Source organism: Salvelinus alpinus, chromosome 17 (genome assembly GCF_045679555.1).
Source record: "Salvelinus alpinus chromosome 17, SLU_Salpinus.1, whole genome shotgun sequence".
In the NCBI taxonomy this organism is placed as follows: Eukaryota; Metazoa; Chordata; class Actinopteri; order Salmoniformes; family Salmonidae; genus Salvelinus; species Salvelinus alpinus.
This window is the reverse complement of record NC_092102.1, coordinates 35,016,869-35,036,735: the sequence shown is the minus strand read 5'-3', so window position 1 is coordinate 35,036,735 and position 19,867 is coordinate 35,016,869. Positions and strand designations below refer to the sequence as shown.

The 19,867-nt window shown below is 43.9% G+C and overlaps 1 protein-coding gene across 6 annotated transcripts in view; it reads left to right on the top strand.

Annotated features, from left to right (window-relative positions):
- The window catches only part of LOC139542834 (transmembrane and coiled-coil domains protein 1-like), a 102,550-nt gene that overhangs the window by 67,455 nt on the left and 15,228 nt on the right, over nt 1–19,867 (top strand). The window contains exon 1 of one of the 6 annotated variants that reach the window (XM_071348715.1): nt 7,695–8,683. The exons of 4 other annotated variants lie outside the window; for them this stretch is intronic. In XM_071348715.1, coding sequence (XP_071204816.1) covers nt 8,609–8,683 — 75 coding nt within the window. In that variant the 5' untranslated portion in view covers nt 7,695–8,608. Of the gene's footprint in view, nt 1–7,694; nt 8,684–19,401; nt 19,562–19,867 lie in introns of those variants that run through there. One more of the 6 variants, XM_071348716.1, reaches the window with a different exon arrangement.

Sequence of the window (19,867 nt, the reverse complement as noted above, 5' to 3'; positions counted from 1 at the left end):
ACCTTTATTTAAGTAGGCAAGTCAGTTAAGAACAAATTCTTATTTACAATGATAGCCTAGGAACAGTGGGTTAACTGCCTTGTTCAGGGGCAGAACGACAGATTTTTACCTTGTCAGCTCGGGGATTCAATCTAGCTCGGGGATTCGATCTTCTCCCCTTCTGTCTCTTCTTCTCTCTCAATCCCATTCCCTTCTCCCTCTGTCTATTCTTCTCTCTCTATCCCCTCCCCTTCTCCCTCTGTCTATTCTTCTCTCTCTACTCCTCCCCTCCCCTTCTCCCTCTGTCTATTCTTCTCTCTCTATCCCCTCCCCTTCTCCCCCTCTGTCTCTTCTTCTCTCTCTACCCCTCCCCTTCACCCCATTCTGTCTCTTATTCTCTCTCTACCCCTCCCCTTCACCCCATTCTGTCTCTTATTCTCTCTCTACCCCTCCCCTTCACCCCATTCTGTCTCTTATTCTCTCTCTACCCCTCCCCTTCACCCCATTCTGTCTCTTATTCTCTCTATACCCCTCCCCCTCCCCTTCACCCCATTCTGTCTCTTATTCTCTCTCTACCCCTCCCCTTCCCCCCATTCTGTCTCTTATTCTCTCTCTACCCCTCCCCCTCCCCTTCACCCCATTCTGTCTCTTATTCTCGCTCTACCCCTCCCCTTCACCCCATTCTGTCTCTTATTCTCTCTCTACCCCTCCTCTTCACCCCATTCTGTCTCTTATTCTCTCTCTACCCCTCCCCTTCACCCCATTCTGTCTCTTATTCTCTCTCTACCCCTCCTCTTCACCCCATTCTGTCTCTTATTCTCTCTCTACCCCTCCCCCTCCTCTTCACCCCATTCTGTCTCTTATTCTCTCTCTACCCCTCCCCTTCACCCTATTCTGTCTCTTCTTCTCTCTCTACCACTCCCCTTCACCCCATTCTGTCTCTTATTCTCTCTCTCCCCCTCCTCTTCACCCCATTCTGTCTCTTATTCTCTCTCTACCCCTCCCCTTCATCCCATTCTGTCTCTTATTCTCTCTCTACCCCTCCCCTTCACCCCATTCTGTCTCTTATTCTCTCTCTACCCCTCCTCTTCACCCCATTCTGTCTCTTCTTCTCTCTCTACCCCCTCACCTTCTCCCCCTCTGTCTTTCTCTCTTTTTTTTCTCTCTCTCACGCACACACTTTTTTTTTCATGACCTATGAAGTAAACCAAAACCCAGCTTTATGCACTGGTACCCAAAATGACCCAGCTGCTACAGTACACACCAGTCAGTCCTCCTGACCTACCATTTGGGAAGCCCTGTGCTAGATTTCTACACTTACATTACCTCTCCAATGGTAGCCTGCAGTACTGTACAGTATCATCTAGAGGGCGCTCTAGACTCACTCTGCACCCTGTCTCAAGTGTCCTGGCTTAGCTGGTGGCCCAGTTCACACTGTAACTGGTTGCACTGGTCAGAACTGGACTGGCTGAATCCTCCCTCCAAACCCTCCCTACAGCTCACCTACCAGGGCTAATGAAGAGGGGCCAGCTGGGTCAAGATTGGAGCACAAGTCGGCCATCAGGACCAGGAGAGAGGTGTTTGGGGGACTGATCAAACCGTGTAGGGACTAAAGGTTTTTACAGATTGTCCTAGTCTCTGTGTCTTCCTGCCCATGAATAGGCTGGCAGGGTGTTGCGGCCAACACACTTCCCCTGCTATACACTGTATTGTACATGGCCAGCAAGGCATTATGGGATAGCGACCCCTCTGTATCTGTGTTGCATAATCAGGATGAGACGGGTTTAAACAGGTGTAAACGGGTGTAAACAGGACCGGGTCAGGTAAATACTGACCATAACCACGAGACACACACACACATTTGTTTTACTATCCTTTGATTCCCTTTCAAAATCCTATATTCCCTAACCCTATATAAACCTAACACTAACTTTAACCCCAAACCTAACTCCTCAATCTCAAATTCTAACCCTAACACTAAACCTAACTCCTCAATCTCAAATTCTAACCCTAATTCTAACCCTAACACTAAACCTAAACTCCTAAGCTTAAAATAACCTTTATCCTTGTGGGGACTGGCGAAATGTCTCCACTTGTCCGAATTTTCCTTGTCTTACCATCCTTTTGAAGACAAAAACACACACACACGTATGAGCATGCATAACCACACACTCAACAGGACACCTTAGCTCATACACATGAGCTGTATGTACAGGACTACTGACATATACCCATACTATAGGAAACACACAAAATCACCCCCTTGCGACCGCCACTGTAATCTGTGACAAGATGTGTCTCTTTAGCACACCGTAGGTAAACCTGTATGAAATTCCCTATTGGTGAGTTGAGTCAGGGTCACTATGTTCTAATCTACCACACCCAACTGCACCGAGGCACAGTGGCTAGGCCCAAAACCATTGCTAGATACAATCTGTGCTCTACTATGTTCACATGTTCATACCAGCTGCTCAGAGCCTCCTTTATGGATCCAGTTTTTCATAGTGGGCATTGAAAACGTATTATTCACTTCAGAAGGTCGCGCCTATTCAATTCCATATCACCCGCCAGAGAATGGGACTGAGCAGTAAGCCTGTGTTTTCTTGTTGGTGGTGTTTCTCTGGTCTTGCTGTTTGGGTCGACCATTAGAACCATGGCTGCCCCTCGTCCTTCAGTCATAAAGCCTCTATTAATAATCTGCCCAGTGGTTTATGTAACTCCTAGCCAGCCCATTGATGGGAGATGAGGGGCTGGGGAGCCTGTTCTCAATGGGGAGGATATTGTTTAGATGGCCCTGAGATTGGGTCTCCTCTCCTAGGGGCTTGAGGACCAAACAAAGCTTTCACTCTTCTCCCTTTATGTAACCTCCAACACACACACACCCATCCCAACAACTTATAACCTATCCACATGGTGGGGGGTTTATGGATCTCAGTCTACCTCTCACTCTTTTTTCTGATTGTTCTCCCTTTCCCTCACTCTCCCTCTCTTTCTCCCTATCCTTCTCTTTCGTAGTTGTCCTCTATCCCCTCCCTCCCTCCCTATCTCTATTTATTTTACATGTTCTTAATTGTTCATGTTCTTTCTGCACTTCTTTCTTTCTCCCTTCCTTCTTCTCAGTCCAGGGTCTGTAACTGTTCTGTCTGTGTTGTCCCTGGGTTTCTCTTTCTGGCATGTTCCACCCTGGCAGCTGTTCAGGACTTGCTTCTCTCTTTGGAATCAGAATGAGGAAGATGATCATTGTAGGTTGTGGTTGTGTTTCCTGGCTGAGGGCAGTCCTCTGGATTTCACATGCCCCAGAGCCTTCTATTCTGGAAAACATAACCTTGTACTCTGGAATCCAGAGCCTCTGCTAAATGCTGGAAGCATCCTCTGTGTCATGACACTGTGGTGATATTATAGCCTGTGACAAATACATTTGGCTTCCTTTTCCAAATGAATGAAATCCAAATGAGTATCCAACCTAAATCAGTCAGATGATTTCATGTTTTGCTCTGGTCTATTCAAATATTATTCTAGCTCAGCTTGTCTTAACACATACATTTTCATTCACTATGTGTGTGTGTCCAAATGGGTCAATGTTGTGGCTGCTGGATAAATATCCCAAAAGCCCATTAAATGAGACAGGGCTAAGGCTTATGGGAACAATGGCTAGCTATAGAATTAGGTTTTGTTTCTCCCTGGCCTGACAAACACACACACCTACAACCTGTCGACAAAACAGTCCATTAAACACAGTTCTGTGTTTAGGGGGTAATTCTACTGTAGCAGAATGATGCTGACTCAGATTTAACACTTTAACATGTATGCAAACAAAAACCAATGATTGCTAAGTTAAACCATACAACACTATGCACAAGGACGAATTTTAACAATTTACGCTGAAAGTTTACAAAGACACATTTACTTGAGAACAAAAAATTTGGTAACAGAATGACGACACAAACAGTACAAACACAAAGTCATTCTGTTACCAAACTTTGCATCTGCACTGTTCTTCATGTGTTCCCTACCATCCCACTATAAGGCCCTATTGGTTTGTGGCAGTAAACTCTCTCTTTGTCAGCAGTATCTGTATCTCATTGTCCCAGTCCGGCTCCGGGTTGACGTTAACCAAATACACAGATCTAGGATCAGATTTCCCTCCCCCAATCTCAACCTTATCTGTTCAGGGGGAATTATATCTGATTCTGTGTCAATGGTTAGGGGAAACTTCACCCACTCCCATTCATGCAGCACCCGAGGGAGGTGTCCCATAGTGACTGCTTCAGGAGCACTGACGCTATACGCTTCACCGAGGTGACATAGCTACTCTGCCATTTATGGTAGTGCCACCAAGGAATGTCACTAAAGAATGTCCTGTCTTGTGGATTATCTTTTGAATGCCTTTGGCTTGTTTTACAGAATGACTAAATAATTCCTGAGTCACTCAAAAGACTTGGATATTCCCTGGGTTACATTGATAGCTGCTCAAGTAGCTTGGTCTCCTAAGAGACAGACCTGGGACTGCAACGGCACTCAATTCAGCGGTGGAGAATGTATGTGATGTCAGCTCTGAAAGCATCTGGAAACCAGTTAGGTCAGTCCCCACAAGGATATTAAAAACAAGAAAAAGTATGCCTTGTGGGGACATTTCCCACATCCCTATGAGGACAAAGGCTATTTTAAGCTTGGGGGTTAGGTTTAGGGTTAGTGTTAGAATTAGAATTAAGGTTAGGGTAAGGGGTTAGGTTTAGGGTTAGTGTTAGAATTAGAATTAAGGTTAGGGTAAGGGGTTAGGTTTAGGGTTTGGGTTAAGGTTAGGGTTAGGGTTAGGGTAAGGGTAAGGGTTAGGGTTTGGGTTAGGGTTAGGGTTAGGGTTAGGTTTATGTTAGGTGTTAGGGAAATTAGGAATTTTAATGGAAATACATTTTAGGTCCCCACGAGGATAGAAGAACATAACTAGGTGTGTGTGTGTGTGTGTGTGTGTGTGTGTGTGTGTGTGTGTGTGTGTGTGTGTGTGTGTGTGTGTGTGTGTGTGTGTGTGTGTGTGTGTGTGTGTGTGTGTGTGTGTGTGTGTTCGTGGGTGGGTGGGTGGGTGGGTGCGTGCGTGTGTGTGTTTGCGGGCGTAAGTATGTGTTTATGTATGTTTAAGTAGGCCTTTTGTACCAGGCCAGCTCACCTTGTTTGACTGAGGAGATAACACCTGTTCTGTAATGATGTTGAACAGCACTTGGGCAATTCCACGGTAACGGAATTATGATTTCAGATTTTTCCCTTTCAAGTGTATTCCAACCAAAAACCATTGATTTCAAAGTTATAACAAACCATACAACTCTATGCACTTGAACTACTTTGAAAAATTTACACAGGACATTTCACAAAAACACATTTATGGGAAGAACTGTGCAGATACAAAGTTTGGTCCTCCTCAGTTTTTTATGCGACCACGTTTTACAAAAACTCCTAAATACCTGCTCAAAATTAAGATTCAAAGATGTCGGTAGAAAGAATGGGGTGTGACATGACACCTTGAGTTTAAAAAAATATATTTTGGTTATTGAACTACAGTATGTGAAGTGGATTTACATTCGGTAATGGAATTACGGTAACGGAATTACATCATGGATCCCTGATCTGTACTAAGCAGAAATGCATAATTATGAATATCATTCTGTTCATGGCGATTTATCCTAAATAGATACACAAAGGTAGAAATATGCAATATACTTATTTTGCATATTTGGGTATTATTCTACATACTGGCTATTACTGTAATGAGCTTCGCCCCAAACAAGACCACATTTGGTTGGTTTGGTCCAGAACAAATCTGAAACAATCATAGACATCTATGTTTCATAAGTTTGAACATCACAGTAAAGCACAGTAGAGCACAGTAGAGTAAGTAAGGTAAAGTAGATATGTTCAGTAGAGTATAATACAGTACATTATACTGTACTCTACTCTAATATGTCCTACTCCACTTTTCTGACTTTTCTTTACTCTACTTTTGTGACTGTTGTCACACCCTTGCTTTGACCACCAGATGACAGAAAGAGAAAGAAAACAGTTATGAGCTGAACATAACAGTATGCCAGTGGAACATTTCTTAAATTTACAGAAGACAAATAGTTTCTCCAAAACGAAGTATAAGTGTTGATATTAGTTGGCAGGGGTCTTCCACATTTATTGTGTTTTGATTTATTTCTAATACCTGTTAAGACTTTTTCTGGTAGATGTTTTATAAGACCCCTTTTCCATCTGTTTGACCAGAAATCAAAGCATTTGCTTATTCCACATTTTTAGGGTGGAAAATTGTTGAAAAAATGTATATGCCTTAATAAAAAAGTCAAACAAATAAACTCTTAGCTTTCATTTGACACCCAATTTGACATGCTCCTATAAACTTCACATGTTGGTGCTCATGGGTCCTTTTACATGGAAATGCACCACTTCAGAGGCTAGAATGAATGGTCGCCGTTGACAGTGGATAGCAGATAAAGAGAATATTGCTTTAGTTATGGGTAGTTTGACAATAGGCCTGTCTGTGTCTTTGGTAATAGTGCAGGGGGGTTGATTTATAAGCCTGCAGCAGCCATGTGCCCACTTTCATTCATTACACAACACACACACACACACACACACACACACACACACACACACACACACACACACACACACACACACACACACACACACACACACACACACACACACACACACACACACACACACACACACACACACACACACACACACACACACTCCCAGAACCCTCAGAATAACTGAGGCCTACTCTTATGTAAGCTGCCTTTCCCCTAAACTCTAGCCTCTCTCTCTCTCTCTGGGTGTGGGTCTCTCCATTCCCTCCCTTCCTCCCTCCCCACAGTCCCTCATTAAAGCCTTTTATTCATCCCCCTGCCCTCCCTTCTCCTTCTCTCTCCATCCTCCTCTCCCTCCCTCAATTCATTTCTGTACAGAGGCTCTTTGGCAGCCCCCCTCCTACTTTACCCCCCTACGTGCCCCGCTTCGCTTCTCCCCCTAATTGGTTGTGAGCAGTTGGTATACAAACACACACACATACACTTCTGCATTACGGTCTTGTTGGTCATATGACTGTATAATCTGAAAAGGGGTTTATGGTGTAGCTGTTTTTCAGCTAAAACTGATTCTGTTTCCTCAGATAGAAAACCTAGTCAGCCTTAATCAAATGAACAACACTGGTTTTGTTTAGGACTGTGACATCATGTTTTCTACAGTATGTGGAATGTGGATGTGTGGTGAGTGACATCAGGCCCAGTGGCAGTAGCCAGTAGGAACAGAGATGAGATCATATGCTTCTGATGCAAGGCTAATTGGGATTTTAGGCAGATGATTCGCTAAGAGATGTGTTAAAATGAAAGCAGGGCATTCTGGCTGTGAGAGTTGATTGGCTGAGAGTTTAGTTTAATCAAAGCTCATTGGTCGTGGTATGCAGGCTATGTGAGGTAGTTGTTTTCAGTGTGCTTGCCGTCAGTGCTCATTGGCTGTGACATTGAAGCTGTGGAAGATAATTGGCTCAGGCTTGACAGTTTGTTTCTACCCTTATGAGATGTTTTCTCCATCAGATAGCCAACTGCGGAATTTCACTGGCCCATAAACTGTCAGAATAAAATACTTTCCCTCTTCCCCCTTCCCTGTTCGCTCGCTCCCCCTCTCGCTTCCCTCTCTCCCTCCCTCTTGTTCTTTCGCTCACACACACAGTGACAGCTCCTGGAGCTCTTTTCTCCTCCCTGCTCCCTCGATCCCCTCACATCCGTCCTCAGGGTCTGTCTTTCTCTCTTTTTCTCCCTCAGTAGATTTTACACCCTGTGGACTCTGTGAAAACTTAACCCTGCGTTCAAACTGCAGTCAACTCTTCCTTCGGTTAACCCTACGTTCAATCTTCTGTCAGTCCTTCCTTCAGTTAACCCTGCGTTCAAACTGCAGTCAACTTTATTCAGTTCAACTGTCACTTCTTGTCATTCCGAGCCTTCATCAGGACCACCCGACGCTGCGAGAAGTACTTGTTCTTCCAGGAGCGCTGTGCCCTTTGGTGTTGTGTCCGCTGAAGCATGTGTGTGTGTGCTCCATGGGCTTGGCGTTAGCTGGACTTCTCTCCTCTCTGTAGGGTGTGTGATCAGTGAAGCATGGATTCAGCAGAGCTGCTGCTCTATCAGTCTCTCAGGCTGCCAGCAGGACAGGCTGATAGCAGGACAGGCTGATAGCAGGGTCTCCTAGGGCTGTGGACTCCGTGGTGACTGTGGTCTCTGGATTTCGGTCTCTGTCTGAAAGTGGGGTCTGGTGTTGGATGGGCTGGTTGAACAGTGGACTCTGCTTCTGAACAAGGCCCTGTGCTGGACAGTGGACTCTGCCTCAGTGGATCAGCCTTGATACATTCCTTTGGCTTCTACAGTGGTTATTCACAGACTTTGTCTAGTGGACCTTAGACCCTCTTTTTTATTCCCTGTGTGAAGTGGACTTTGTTCCAAGAGGACCAGTCAGTGAGTCTGTCCAATGTGATGAGAACACCCTTGGCTCAGTACTCCTCCTCCTGGCTGTGGCCATCTCCTATGGGCCAGACTGATACCTCCCTTCCCTCTGAGGTGTCAATGAGGCTGTGTGAGGCTCCATGCACCCCCCCATCATGGAGGTCATCTTCAACCTGATAACTGCTGACCCCTCTCCACCTCCTTCCCCCACAACCGTGAGTCTCCATCTGTATACAGCGTGTGCCTGTGTGTGTGTTCATCTATGTTGGACCTCACAGCATGTGCACGTACATCTCTAAATGTTGTCGTTCATTATATATGCATGTGTTCACATCCATGTGGGTATCCCTCCAAATACAGCGTCTATGAGTGTTAATGTGTCTACAATGTGTCAAAATGTTCTTGCATTACATGAACCAGTACATACCCATGTTGAAATCCTAACAGCGCATTTGATTTAAAAGCTGTGAGTTGCGGTAAGAGACCAGAGGCCTGTACTGAGAGGCTTTGAGAGGACGTCATGGGGACTGAAAGCCTGTGTTGTGATGCCTGGGCTGGGGAAAGCCATAACGTTTCAACAGGCTCCCAGTTTAGTTTAGTTTAGTCTTGTGTGTTTTTTTTCCTGTTGGAAGTGGACACAACAGGCTTTTCTCCCAGACCCTCTGAATTCCTCTACACAACAAAAGTTAGCTGCTGGCGAGCTTGGTGGGTGTGTGTGTGTAAATCACTGCATGCCCAGCGTCACACAGAGTTATGTAATTGTCCCTAGCTATTGAATGGACCTCATTGTTGTTCGATTGGAACCCCTTAAAGGCACAAAAAAACGGATTTCCATTAAAAACTGGCCTTCCTAAATATCAGAGCTGCTTAATTTGGCAGGGCTGGGTGGGAACTGAGACCATCAGGAAAGAAGAGCAGAGAAGGAAAAAGGGAAGAAAAGAGCAAGGAGAGTATACATTTGGAAGAAGAGCAGAAGAGGGGTGAAGAGAGGAGAAGGGAAGAGAGGAGGAGAGTCATGAAGACTGGGGGACTGGAGAACAGGAGAGGAGAGGAGAGGCATTGGGAACTTGTGTTGATGAGTTTGGCTTGCACTGCTCTAGAGAGGGTAATTCCAGATCCTTAGCCCAATACAGTGTCTCCCAGTCTGCCAACTCATAGTGAGCTATGCAGTAAGATCTCCCTAGTCCTAGAATAGCCCTACACTGTAAGGTCTGCTGTGTACATTCTACTGCTAAATCATTTATTAAGATCATTTTGACATGGAACTCACATGCTCTGATGTTCTAGCTAGGCTTAATTCAGGTGTCCTGAGGTCTTGGCACACTCACACACTCACTCTCACACACACACATCAGTCTTGTCACTCTAATCAGTCCTATCAGATCTGTGATCTCTCTGAGTCAAGAGTAGACCCACATTCACAGAACATGGACAAACTTTCCTTACCCTGTGAAGGTTTCATTGAATCTTATCAATTTTTGAGAAAGAAAGCCGATATGACAGAGGTTTAGTGAATACTGTTCTTGTGAATCCTTTGTGTCTCTGTAACTCTTTTGGGCTGTTTACCAGAACAGTTAGGAGGACAGAGTTTATTTGTTGTGTAGTGGTTGGTGTCATGACTGAGTGATCAAGTTTCAGCTGGATTAATCAAACTGTAATTAAAGATGGGTTTCTATGGCAACCCATAGGATTATGTTCATTTCCCAGGGTTATCAGATGCAAACATGTTGAATGAAGAAGTGCCAGAATTTCTCATTAGCACACACGAACATATGGACATAAAAACGGCCAAATATGGGAAGCAAGGCTAAAGAACGTGGAAATGTAATGCGAGGTAAAGACCACCTCTCAGTATAAAAGACCACAGGCCTCATTTATCAACCGTGCGTAGGCTCAAATCTGTGCTGAAACTATTTCCACGCGGATTTATCAATATGAATGTTTGCTTGAGAGTGTGCGTAAATTTACTGAAATCCATTACTTTGCGAAGGCACAGTGCCAAGTGGTGGGAAAGGGAACTGCTTGTCAAACGTACCCTAGTGAATGGGGAAAATATATGTTGAAATTGTAATAATAATTACAATAATATATATATTTTTTAAGTGATTTCATTATATTTCCATTGTGATTTCATGCAACATATCTTGACAGGTTATATCATTTAATTTGACCACTTCCGTGCATTTGTTACAATAATAATCCATATAAAGTGCAGTAATTTGTTAAATTAGAGGCACTTGTGAAAGTGAAACCATTGAAATGCTATAGAAGACTGAGATAATGGGAAATCAAATGAGATGAGGTGGCTGATCTTGCTCTGTTGAAATATTTGGCATTTAACAGAGATGGTTGATCTTGCTCTGTTTTGGCAATTCACAGAGAGCCCGTTTTTAGAGACAGGTGGGACTTTTTTTTGCAGAAGGTACAGATTGGCTCATCAGATATCGTTTCCAAAACCAATCTTATAGGATTTTTTGCGAGGATTTAAGACCTACTTTAGAAAGGCACATGTCATTCCGGTGCACATCCAAGTGCTATCAACCATCAGGTTTTTAGCAAAGGGCACTTTGATCGGCATCTCACAGCCCTCGATAAGCCAATGTTTTGGATGCAATCATCAGCAAAATGAACAGTTACATACAATTTCCATACACCATCGCACAACAGGTTGAAGTCTAGTTTTTTTTGCCATTCATGGGTTCCCAAATACAAATGGAGCAATGATAGGTTATGTGATGCGCAAAAGACACTGCTGAATGTGGTGGTCAGGTGGAAGGCACGACTCGTTCATCCTGCAGAACACCAATGATGGCCTATAGGCCTACACTCTTAGAAAAAAGGAGCTATCTAGAACCTTAAAGGGTTATTTGGCTGTCCCCATAGGATAACCATTTGAATAACATTATTTGGTTCCAAGTAGAACACTTTAGGTTCCATGTAGAATCCTTTTTGGTTCCATGCAGAACCCTTTCCACAGAGGGTTCTACCTGGAACTAAAAAGAGTTCTACATGGAGCCAAAAAAAGGTTAAATGGAGCCAAAAAAAAGCTGAATAAACCTTTTGGAACCTTTTTTTCTAAGAGTGTACAGGAGGGAGTTGTTGAGGATGGATGGCTTATTGGTGAGTGTTGCCTACTCATTTGAGGTATATTTACCATTGCTAAAGCAACTTGAATTCTTCTAATGGTCCTCTCTTTGTAGCTATGTTTGATTTTTACTGGTCAAGCCACAACTGAGCGAGCCAAATAAAACCTTTTGGTTGTATTCAATCTCTGACACTAGCACCTCTATTTAAGTCTCTGAAAAGGTTTTTTTCTTGGCTTTTTTTGGTTGCACCATTGTATTTCATGGTATGGTGTTGTATATTCCCACAGGCTTTAAAGGGATGATTTTGACCATATACAGTGGGGAGAACAAGTATTTGATACACTGCCGATTTTGCAGGTTTTCCTACTTACAAAGCATGTAGAGGTCTGTAATTTTTATCATAGGTACACTTCAACTGTGAGAGACGGAATCTAAAACAAAACCCAGAAAATCACATTGTATGATTTTTAAGTAATTAATTTGCATTTTATTGCATGACATAAGTATTTGATCACCTACCAACCAGTAAGAATTCCGGCTCTCACAGACCTGTTAGTTTTTCTTTAAGAAGCCCTCCTGTTCTCCACTCATTACCTGTATTAACTGCACCTGTTTGAACTCGTTACCTGTATAAAAGACACCTGTCCACACACTCAATCAAACAGACTCCAACCTCTCCACAATGGCCAAGACCAGAGAGCTGTGTAAGGACATCAGGGATAAAATTGTAGACCTGCACAAGGCTGGGATGGGCTACAGGACAATAGGCAAGCTGCTTGGTGAGAAGGCAACAACTGTTGGCACAATTATTCTAAAATGGAAGAAGTTCAAGATGACGTTCAATCACCCTCGGTCTGGGGCTCCATGCAAGATCTCACCTCGTGGGGCATCAATGATCATGAGGAAGGTGAGGGATCAGCCCAGAGCTACACGGCAGGACCTGGTCAATGACCTGAAGAGAGCTGGGACCACAGTCTCAAAGAAAACCATTAGTAACACACTACGCCGTCATGGATTAAAATCCTGCAGCGCACGCAAGGTCCCCCTGCTCAAGCCAGCGCATGTCCAGGCCCGTCTGAAGTTTGCCAATGACCATCTGGATGATCAAGAGGAGGAATGGGAGAAGGTCATGTGGTCTGATGAGACAAAAATATAGCTTTTTGGTCTAAACTCCACTCGCCGTGTTTGGAGGAAGAAGAAGGATGAGTACAACCCCAAGAACACCATCCCAACCGTGAAGCATGGAGGTGGAAACATCATTCTTTGGTGATGCTTTTCTGCAAAGGGGACAGGACGACTGCACCGTATTGAGGGGAGGATGGATGGGGCCATGTATCGCGAGATCTTGGCCAACAACCTCCTTCCCTCAGTAAGAGCATTGAAGATGGGTCGTGGCTGGGTCTTCCAGCATGACAACGACCCGAAACACACAGCCAGGGCAACTAAGGAGTGGCTCCGTAAGAAGCATCTCAAGGTCCTGGAGTGGCCTAGTCAGTCTCCAGACCTGAACCCAATTGAAAATCTTTGGAGGGAGCTGAAAGTCCGTATTGCCCAGCGACAGCACCGAAACCTGAAGGATCTGGAGAAGGTCTGTATGGAGGAGTGGGCCAAAATCCCTGCTGCAGTGTGTGCAAACCTGGTCAAGAACTACAGGAAACGTATGATCTCTGTAATTGCAAACAAAGGTTTCTGTACCAAATATTAAGTTCTGCTTTTCTGATGTATCAAATACTTATGTCATGCAATAAAATGCAAATGAATTACTTAAAAATCATACAATATGATTTTCTGGATTTTTGTTTTGATTTTTCGTCTCTCACAGTTGAAGTGTACCTATGATAAAAATTACAGACCTCTACATGCTTTGTAAGTAGGAAAACCTGCAAAATCGGCAGTGTATCAAATACTTGTTCTCCCCACTGTATGGTTAATTAGAGGTGTTTTGGAATTAAAATAGTCAAGGTTGTGGACAAGAACTGAGGCTGAGAACAATTGTTATTTATCAATGGTTATCTCCTACTGGTGTGCGTATGATGCTTGTAGGATTGTTTAATAAATCACACTTTTTCATTGTGTACTAACGTTCTAAATTCTATTTGTAAGTAGTATTTTAGAATATGCAATATTGATAAATGAGGCCCCAGATGAGTAAATATCTGACATGGGGTGGATCTGGAGATGGACTCTCACGTCGGCATCTCTCTGTTGGCTGGGCTCCCCGCTTGTGCCATCAAACCCTTGGAACTTATCCAGAACGCCGCAGGCTGCCTGGTGTTCAACCTTCTTCAAGACCCTGGTGCTTGGCTACAGAGCAGCAAGGGGAACTGCCCCTCCCTACCGTCAGGCTATACTCAAACCCTACATCCCAACCCGGGTACTCTGTTCTGCCACCTCTGGTCTCTTGGCCGCCCCACCCCTATGGGAGGTCAGCTTCCACTTCGCCTAGTCAAAGGTGTGATATGTGGTTGTCCCACCTAGTTATCTTTAGATGGAATGCACTAATTGTAAGTCACTCTGGATAAGAGCGTCTGCTAAGTGACTAAGATGTAAATGACCCAGAAGCCATTAGGGGTCTTTCCTGGTGTCCATCAGGCAGGTCAACCAGATACTAGTGAGATTAGTGTTCATCTGTGGGGCGGGGGTCCACCCAAACCTTCCCCCAGCCTCCCTAACAGGGTGTGCCTGTTTGTCCAGGGACTGGTTGGTTGTGTAACAGCTACTGATCCAGGCAAAGCCGGTTAGCACCCTAAGAAACCAAGACTGGTTTACCAAGATCCACCACAGGCCTGGGAAATGGCATAATCCTACACACACACACACACACGCACACGCACACGCACACGCACACACTTACAACACTAATGTTTATAAAACACACACCGCACGCGGTAGGATCACATACAGGTCAGGACCGTCTCTTACAGTAACTGGTGGGGTCATCCTCCTGTTATATAAGTAGTCCTGTCATCTTTCCTCTGCCCTCTCTCACCTCTCCTCTCATCACCACTTACTCTTCTCCTCTCTTTATTCCCCTTCTCAAACCTCCCCTATTACACTTATATACACAAAGACACGTTCCTATCAACATTTCTGATTCCGATCTGTGATGTGGTGGGTTCTGGGAGATTGAATTTAAGCATGTTTAGTTGAAGTCTAGATGTGTAGAGAAAGTGATTCAGGTGTAGATCTTGCATAATCATGTGAATGTGAAATCCTTGTTAAGCTATGGATATGAAGTTGGGTTTTCTTCTGTTATGTTTAGCACTGGGTCATGAGGCTTGAATAAATATCAGTTATGAAATTGTACTGCATATATATATTTAGAATAAACAGTATTACAGCATGACTTTGGCCAACTTTACACCTGGGCTTAAACTGTTTGGAATGTCAACATTGTTGACCTAGAATGAAGCCACAAGACTAGTCTATCTCTCTCTCTCTCGGGGAGCATTCCTCTCAGACCAAACGCCCCGGCAAACCAAACGTCTCTCTCTCTCTCTCTCTCTCTCTCTCTCTCTCTCTCTCTCTCTCTCTCTCTCTCTCTCTCTCTCTCTCTCTCTCTCTCTCTCTCTCTCTCTCTCTCTCTCTCTCTCTCTCTCTCTCTCTCTCTCCTCTCTATTTAGCAGTCAGGTCATTGAGTGTGCGTGTGGGTTTGAGTAATTAACAGAGTTTTACCTTAGTTACTGTACAATGTTTCATTTCCACTGAGAGCCTGGGGGAATCCTGTGTTCTCTCCTTGGGTTTCCCTCACAATCTCACATGCAGCGAAGGTACAATGATCTTCTGGGGTCACCTTACTGTATGCTCTGATAAGTGTGATACATGCACTAAACTTGAGCCTGCAGATGGCCAGAGACATTACACACTCTTAGAAAAAAGGTGCTTTCAAGAACCTTAAAGGGTTCTTTGGCTGTCCCCATAAGTGAACCCTTTGAAAACCCTTTTTGTTTGCAGGTACAACCCTTTTGGGTTCCATGTAGAACCCCTTTTACAGAGGGTTCTACATGGAACCAAACAGGGTTCTATCTGGAACCCAAAAGGGTTCTTCTATGGGGACAGCGGAAGAACCCTTTTGGAACCCTTTTTTCTAAGCGTGCAGATAATGCACGTGAAATGGGGAACTGCAATTCACTTTGATTTTTGCACTTACCCACTTACTGGTATGTGCACTGATAAGGAATCGACTTATGGCTGACGAGTTAGTTAGGCCAGGGGTACAGGGAATAAATAGGTCCAATGTATGACACACATACTCTATATCACACCATATCATGTACAGTATATCATATTGGAACCTATGATGCAGTCAGGGATCAAATTTGCACTATAATCTGAACTGTATGTGCTGTGTGCATGTGTACTGTATACAGACAGAGATATACTCCGTCTAGGTGTAAACAGTAAGGTGTGCTCGTCACAGTTGTATTGAGTTTGGAGTGAGTATATTTTCTCAGTGGCCAAGTACATCTATCTAGCTCTCTCTTTCTCTTTTTCACTCTCTTTCTCTCTCTCCTTTCCTTCCGCTCTCTGAGGAGATGTTGGCTCAGACTCAGATCATATCTAAATGACTGAACTTCACACTCCAGATTAGTTTCATAACCTTTTACCCCTAGCTTCTGTGGATCAGATGGAACACTGTCACCATGGTAATGTGTTCTGAGTTGGTGTGGATCTCTAGGGCATTTGGAGGAATCTGCTTTTATAAAGCCCTTATTAGAGTCTGTCCTCCCTTCTAGCTCATAAATTGTTTATCAAGATAAAATGTAGGTCATACTCCGATAGAGGAGATGGGCATTATGGAATAATGACAGATTATCATGCTCCTCTTGCTGGTGTGTGTGTGTGTGTGTGTGTGTGTGTGTGTGTGTGTGTGTGTGTGTGTGTGTGTGTGTGTGTGTGTGTGTGTGTGTGTGTGTGTGTGTGTGTGTGTGTGTGTGTGTGTGTGTGTGTGTGTGTGTGTGTGTGTGTGTGTGTGTGTGTGTGTGTGTGTGTGTGTGTGTGTGTGTGTGTGTGTGTGTGTGTGTGTGTGTGTGTGTGTGTGAGAGAGAGAGAGAGAGCCCCGTGCGTTCTTGCATCTGTACCACCTTTATAGTTTTGCTTAGTGTGCATTTTTGGCCAGGTTTATGGGAGTGGATGGATTACTCCTGTGCCAGTCTGTGAGTGTCTCTGAGCTCCTCCTTATCACAGGGAAGCTTGTATCGCTGCGTTGCTTTGCAGGGAACTCTAGGTTCACTGTGGTCAGGTGACTCAACCATTGCTTGGCCTCGCTCCTTTATATATCTCAGAGTTAGCGGCCAGATAGTTATTTTAGAGGGCCGTTTCCAAGGCCACAATTAACCCGTGTCATCATGTCTTTGATCTCACTTCTGCAGTTAAAGATATGTAGCCTAGTCTTATCATTGATGGCGCACTAGTAGCCTATTGTATGGGGGGGGGGGGGGGGGGGGGGGCACTGTACTGAGAGGTATATGATAAGCTTGGGCCTCGTGATCATATTCCAGGTGGCTGAGAATGATGAGTGGAGTAGTTGTTGAGATGCAGCAGTGACCATGATGTAGCGTCAATAGTGTTCATAATGGATATTGGACAAACGGATGATCTAGATAAAGGCCTATGGTTTCTCAACAGAACACATCAAGTAAGTATATGCGTTATTGTAACCTTGACTTGTAAAATTCACCTACCCAGGTCACTAGTCAACGTCTAACAACAAGTAGATATGTGGTGTTAAATGTAACATTCGATGACATTGCTGCCCTACTCTACGCACACGGCAGAAAAGCGTTCTCTGATTCATATCCTTGTCAGTCGGTGGCGTGACTCAATTGGGACTTTTCACTTCAGCTCAGGGCCGGCTCCAGGCATAAGCGACAATAAGCTTAGGAACTCAGTCGGGGTCTCAACTTACAGTTGAGCGTTAGAATAGTAGAATACACAGGGTGCAAGTTCAAAATGTGGTTGTGCATCAGCAGTTTTTCTCTTGTTTTGTCAGTCACTGACAATCACTCAATTAGCCATGTCAGCTAACAATTTTTACATTGGTAAGTTAGTCTAGCCAGTTATCTAAACTTGTAGTAATCATGGCCGAATACTGAGCGGGCACACATGGCATGTGCCCAGGGGCCTTGACCTCCAGGGGGCTCTCATTGATTTTGTAAGTCACTCTCACTCAGATATCATTAACATGGCATAAGTCATTGCAAAATGGTTAGAATTAGCTTTAAAACTGAAAAATTGAAAAATTGCCCCATGGCAAAATGAGTAGAATTTCTGTCCTCCTAATAACATGCTTGTTTTCTTCTTGGGCCATTAAGTACTCATCATAAGATTTATAAATGGTTTAGTTACCTATCTGAGTAATCACGACATAGAGGAGGCCTATGGCAGGGATCATCAACTAGATTCAGCTGCGGGTTTATTTGTTCTTGGCCTGGGGGCCAGCAAATAATTTGTAGACTGCAGATTGACTGCAAGAAGCCCAAACAGATACAATATTTGACTAAAACAAAATTATTTCAAATCTTGCTTACATTTGTATATGATCACATATATCTTTCACTATTATGTGTGGGAAAACTTTGGAACAGATTTCCTAAATGGAAATCACTTGGAGCTGATTTGCTGGTGTTTTTTATGACCAACTATTATTATTATAATTATTATTTCCAGAAAACTTGGGGGGACAAATAAAATCCTTGCCAGTTAGGGAACCATGACTTACAGTATAGGCTCAGTGAGACTGATCCTCTGACACATCACAGTTCAGCTGTCACGAGTCGCTTCCAATTCCCACCACTGGTGATTCATGGTAGCCGTAACATCTGTTAAAACGAAAAATGCACTTGGCATCTGAAATGTACCCGATCAAAGGCATGGGCATCAACGTCACTCCACAGGGGGCTTTTTCACACTTTGTTGTTGTGTGTGTGTGTGTGTGGGTGTGTGTGTGCGGCATATCTGAAGATGTCAGCCTGGTTGAGCTTGCCCCGCTGACACCTCTCTTCAGCGGCAGCTTGGCACAGAGAGAGAGGCAGAAGAGTGACAGGCAGAGATTTGATACAATCTAATTTCCACACCCAGCCATGTGTGCATTGTTCTGCCTTCTGCACTCTGTTGGTCAGTTTCTCCTCCTCTGAGTTAATGACTGTTATCTACTGTTTTCAGAATGGAATGATTAAACCCAGATTAAGTTGGGTTTTTATATAAATAGTTATAACACCAGGGGTTTGTTTCTGTAAATGGCTACATGTAAAGGTCAAAAAGTTTTTGAACAGGTCAGATTTGATTTTCCTTTCACCCTTTGTTGGAGAACATCCTATGTTCCATTTTTTTTCTGAGAAACCATTTGCATTGTGCAAGGGTTGTCATTGCCCTTGAGATTGAGCAATCAATCTTTCGCAAACTGATGTTGAGGATATGATTAATATTCTAATGTGACAGTGAAAAGGAGAATCTTGAGAAAGAAACGAATATTGAAGCTAAGCTGGGATACTGTGTTCAAATGAGGAATGCATTTCTTCCCCCTCATAGCCATTCATATTTATCTTGAGACATAAAATCCTTTTATTCAACTCAAACATTTAAAAAAAAATCTCTCTATGCACCTGAATTTATCAAGTTGCTTGATATAAATAAACATGAACAATCGATCTATGTCGCTGACTAAAGTACTGTTTTTGAACACTATCATCGGGACACGAGTGGTTAATGGTTGACGTTTGAGCACCTCTTGCACTTGGCTCGAGGCGGGATTGGAGGATGATGTCACCTCTGTCGCGCGGCGGGGAGGGAAGGAGAGTGGGAGGAGCGTCGGGGAGAGGAGGATAGCCAGTTTCAGGTACACTTCAACTTTCACAAGTTTGGAGTGTTGTGTAGTGAGAAACCGGCAAAGCCTCGGAGCGGGATACATTGGGATTTTATAAAGGAAGCTGCTGGACAGATGAAAACTGACTACGGGAATAAGGGAAAATGCATTGGGAACAAGTACTCCGATTGACAAATGGCAAGGTGAGATAGATTAGATTGTGGTTTCGATGTCCCTTGTCCTTTTAAACGTAGCCTATCAGGTGTCTTGGTTCCAGTAGACTGCGCATTATAGTTTCGTAAAGGTGTCTCAAACACCGGAAGCTGTGGTTACAGTGTGGTGCCTGTGCTCAATTAGTCATATTGGTGCAGGCAGGTGAGTAACTGGTCGGTTTTGTATGTCCCAACTTCGACGTGCATATACTTCCCAGTAAGCAAAATGAAGTTCAAAATACGTATTTTAGACGTATTTTCTAGACGTTGACATCACGTGCATTTCATGTGTTAAGT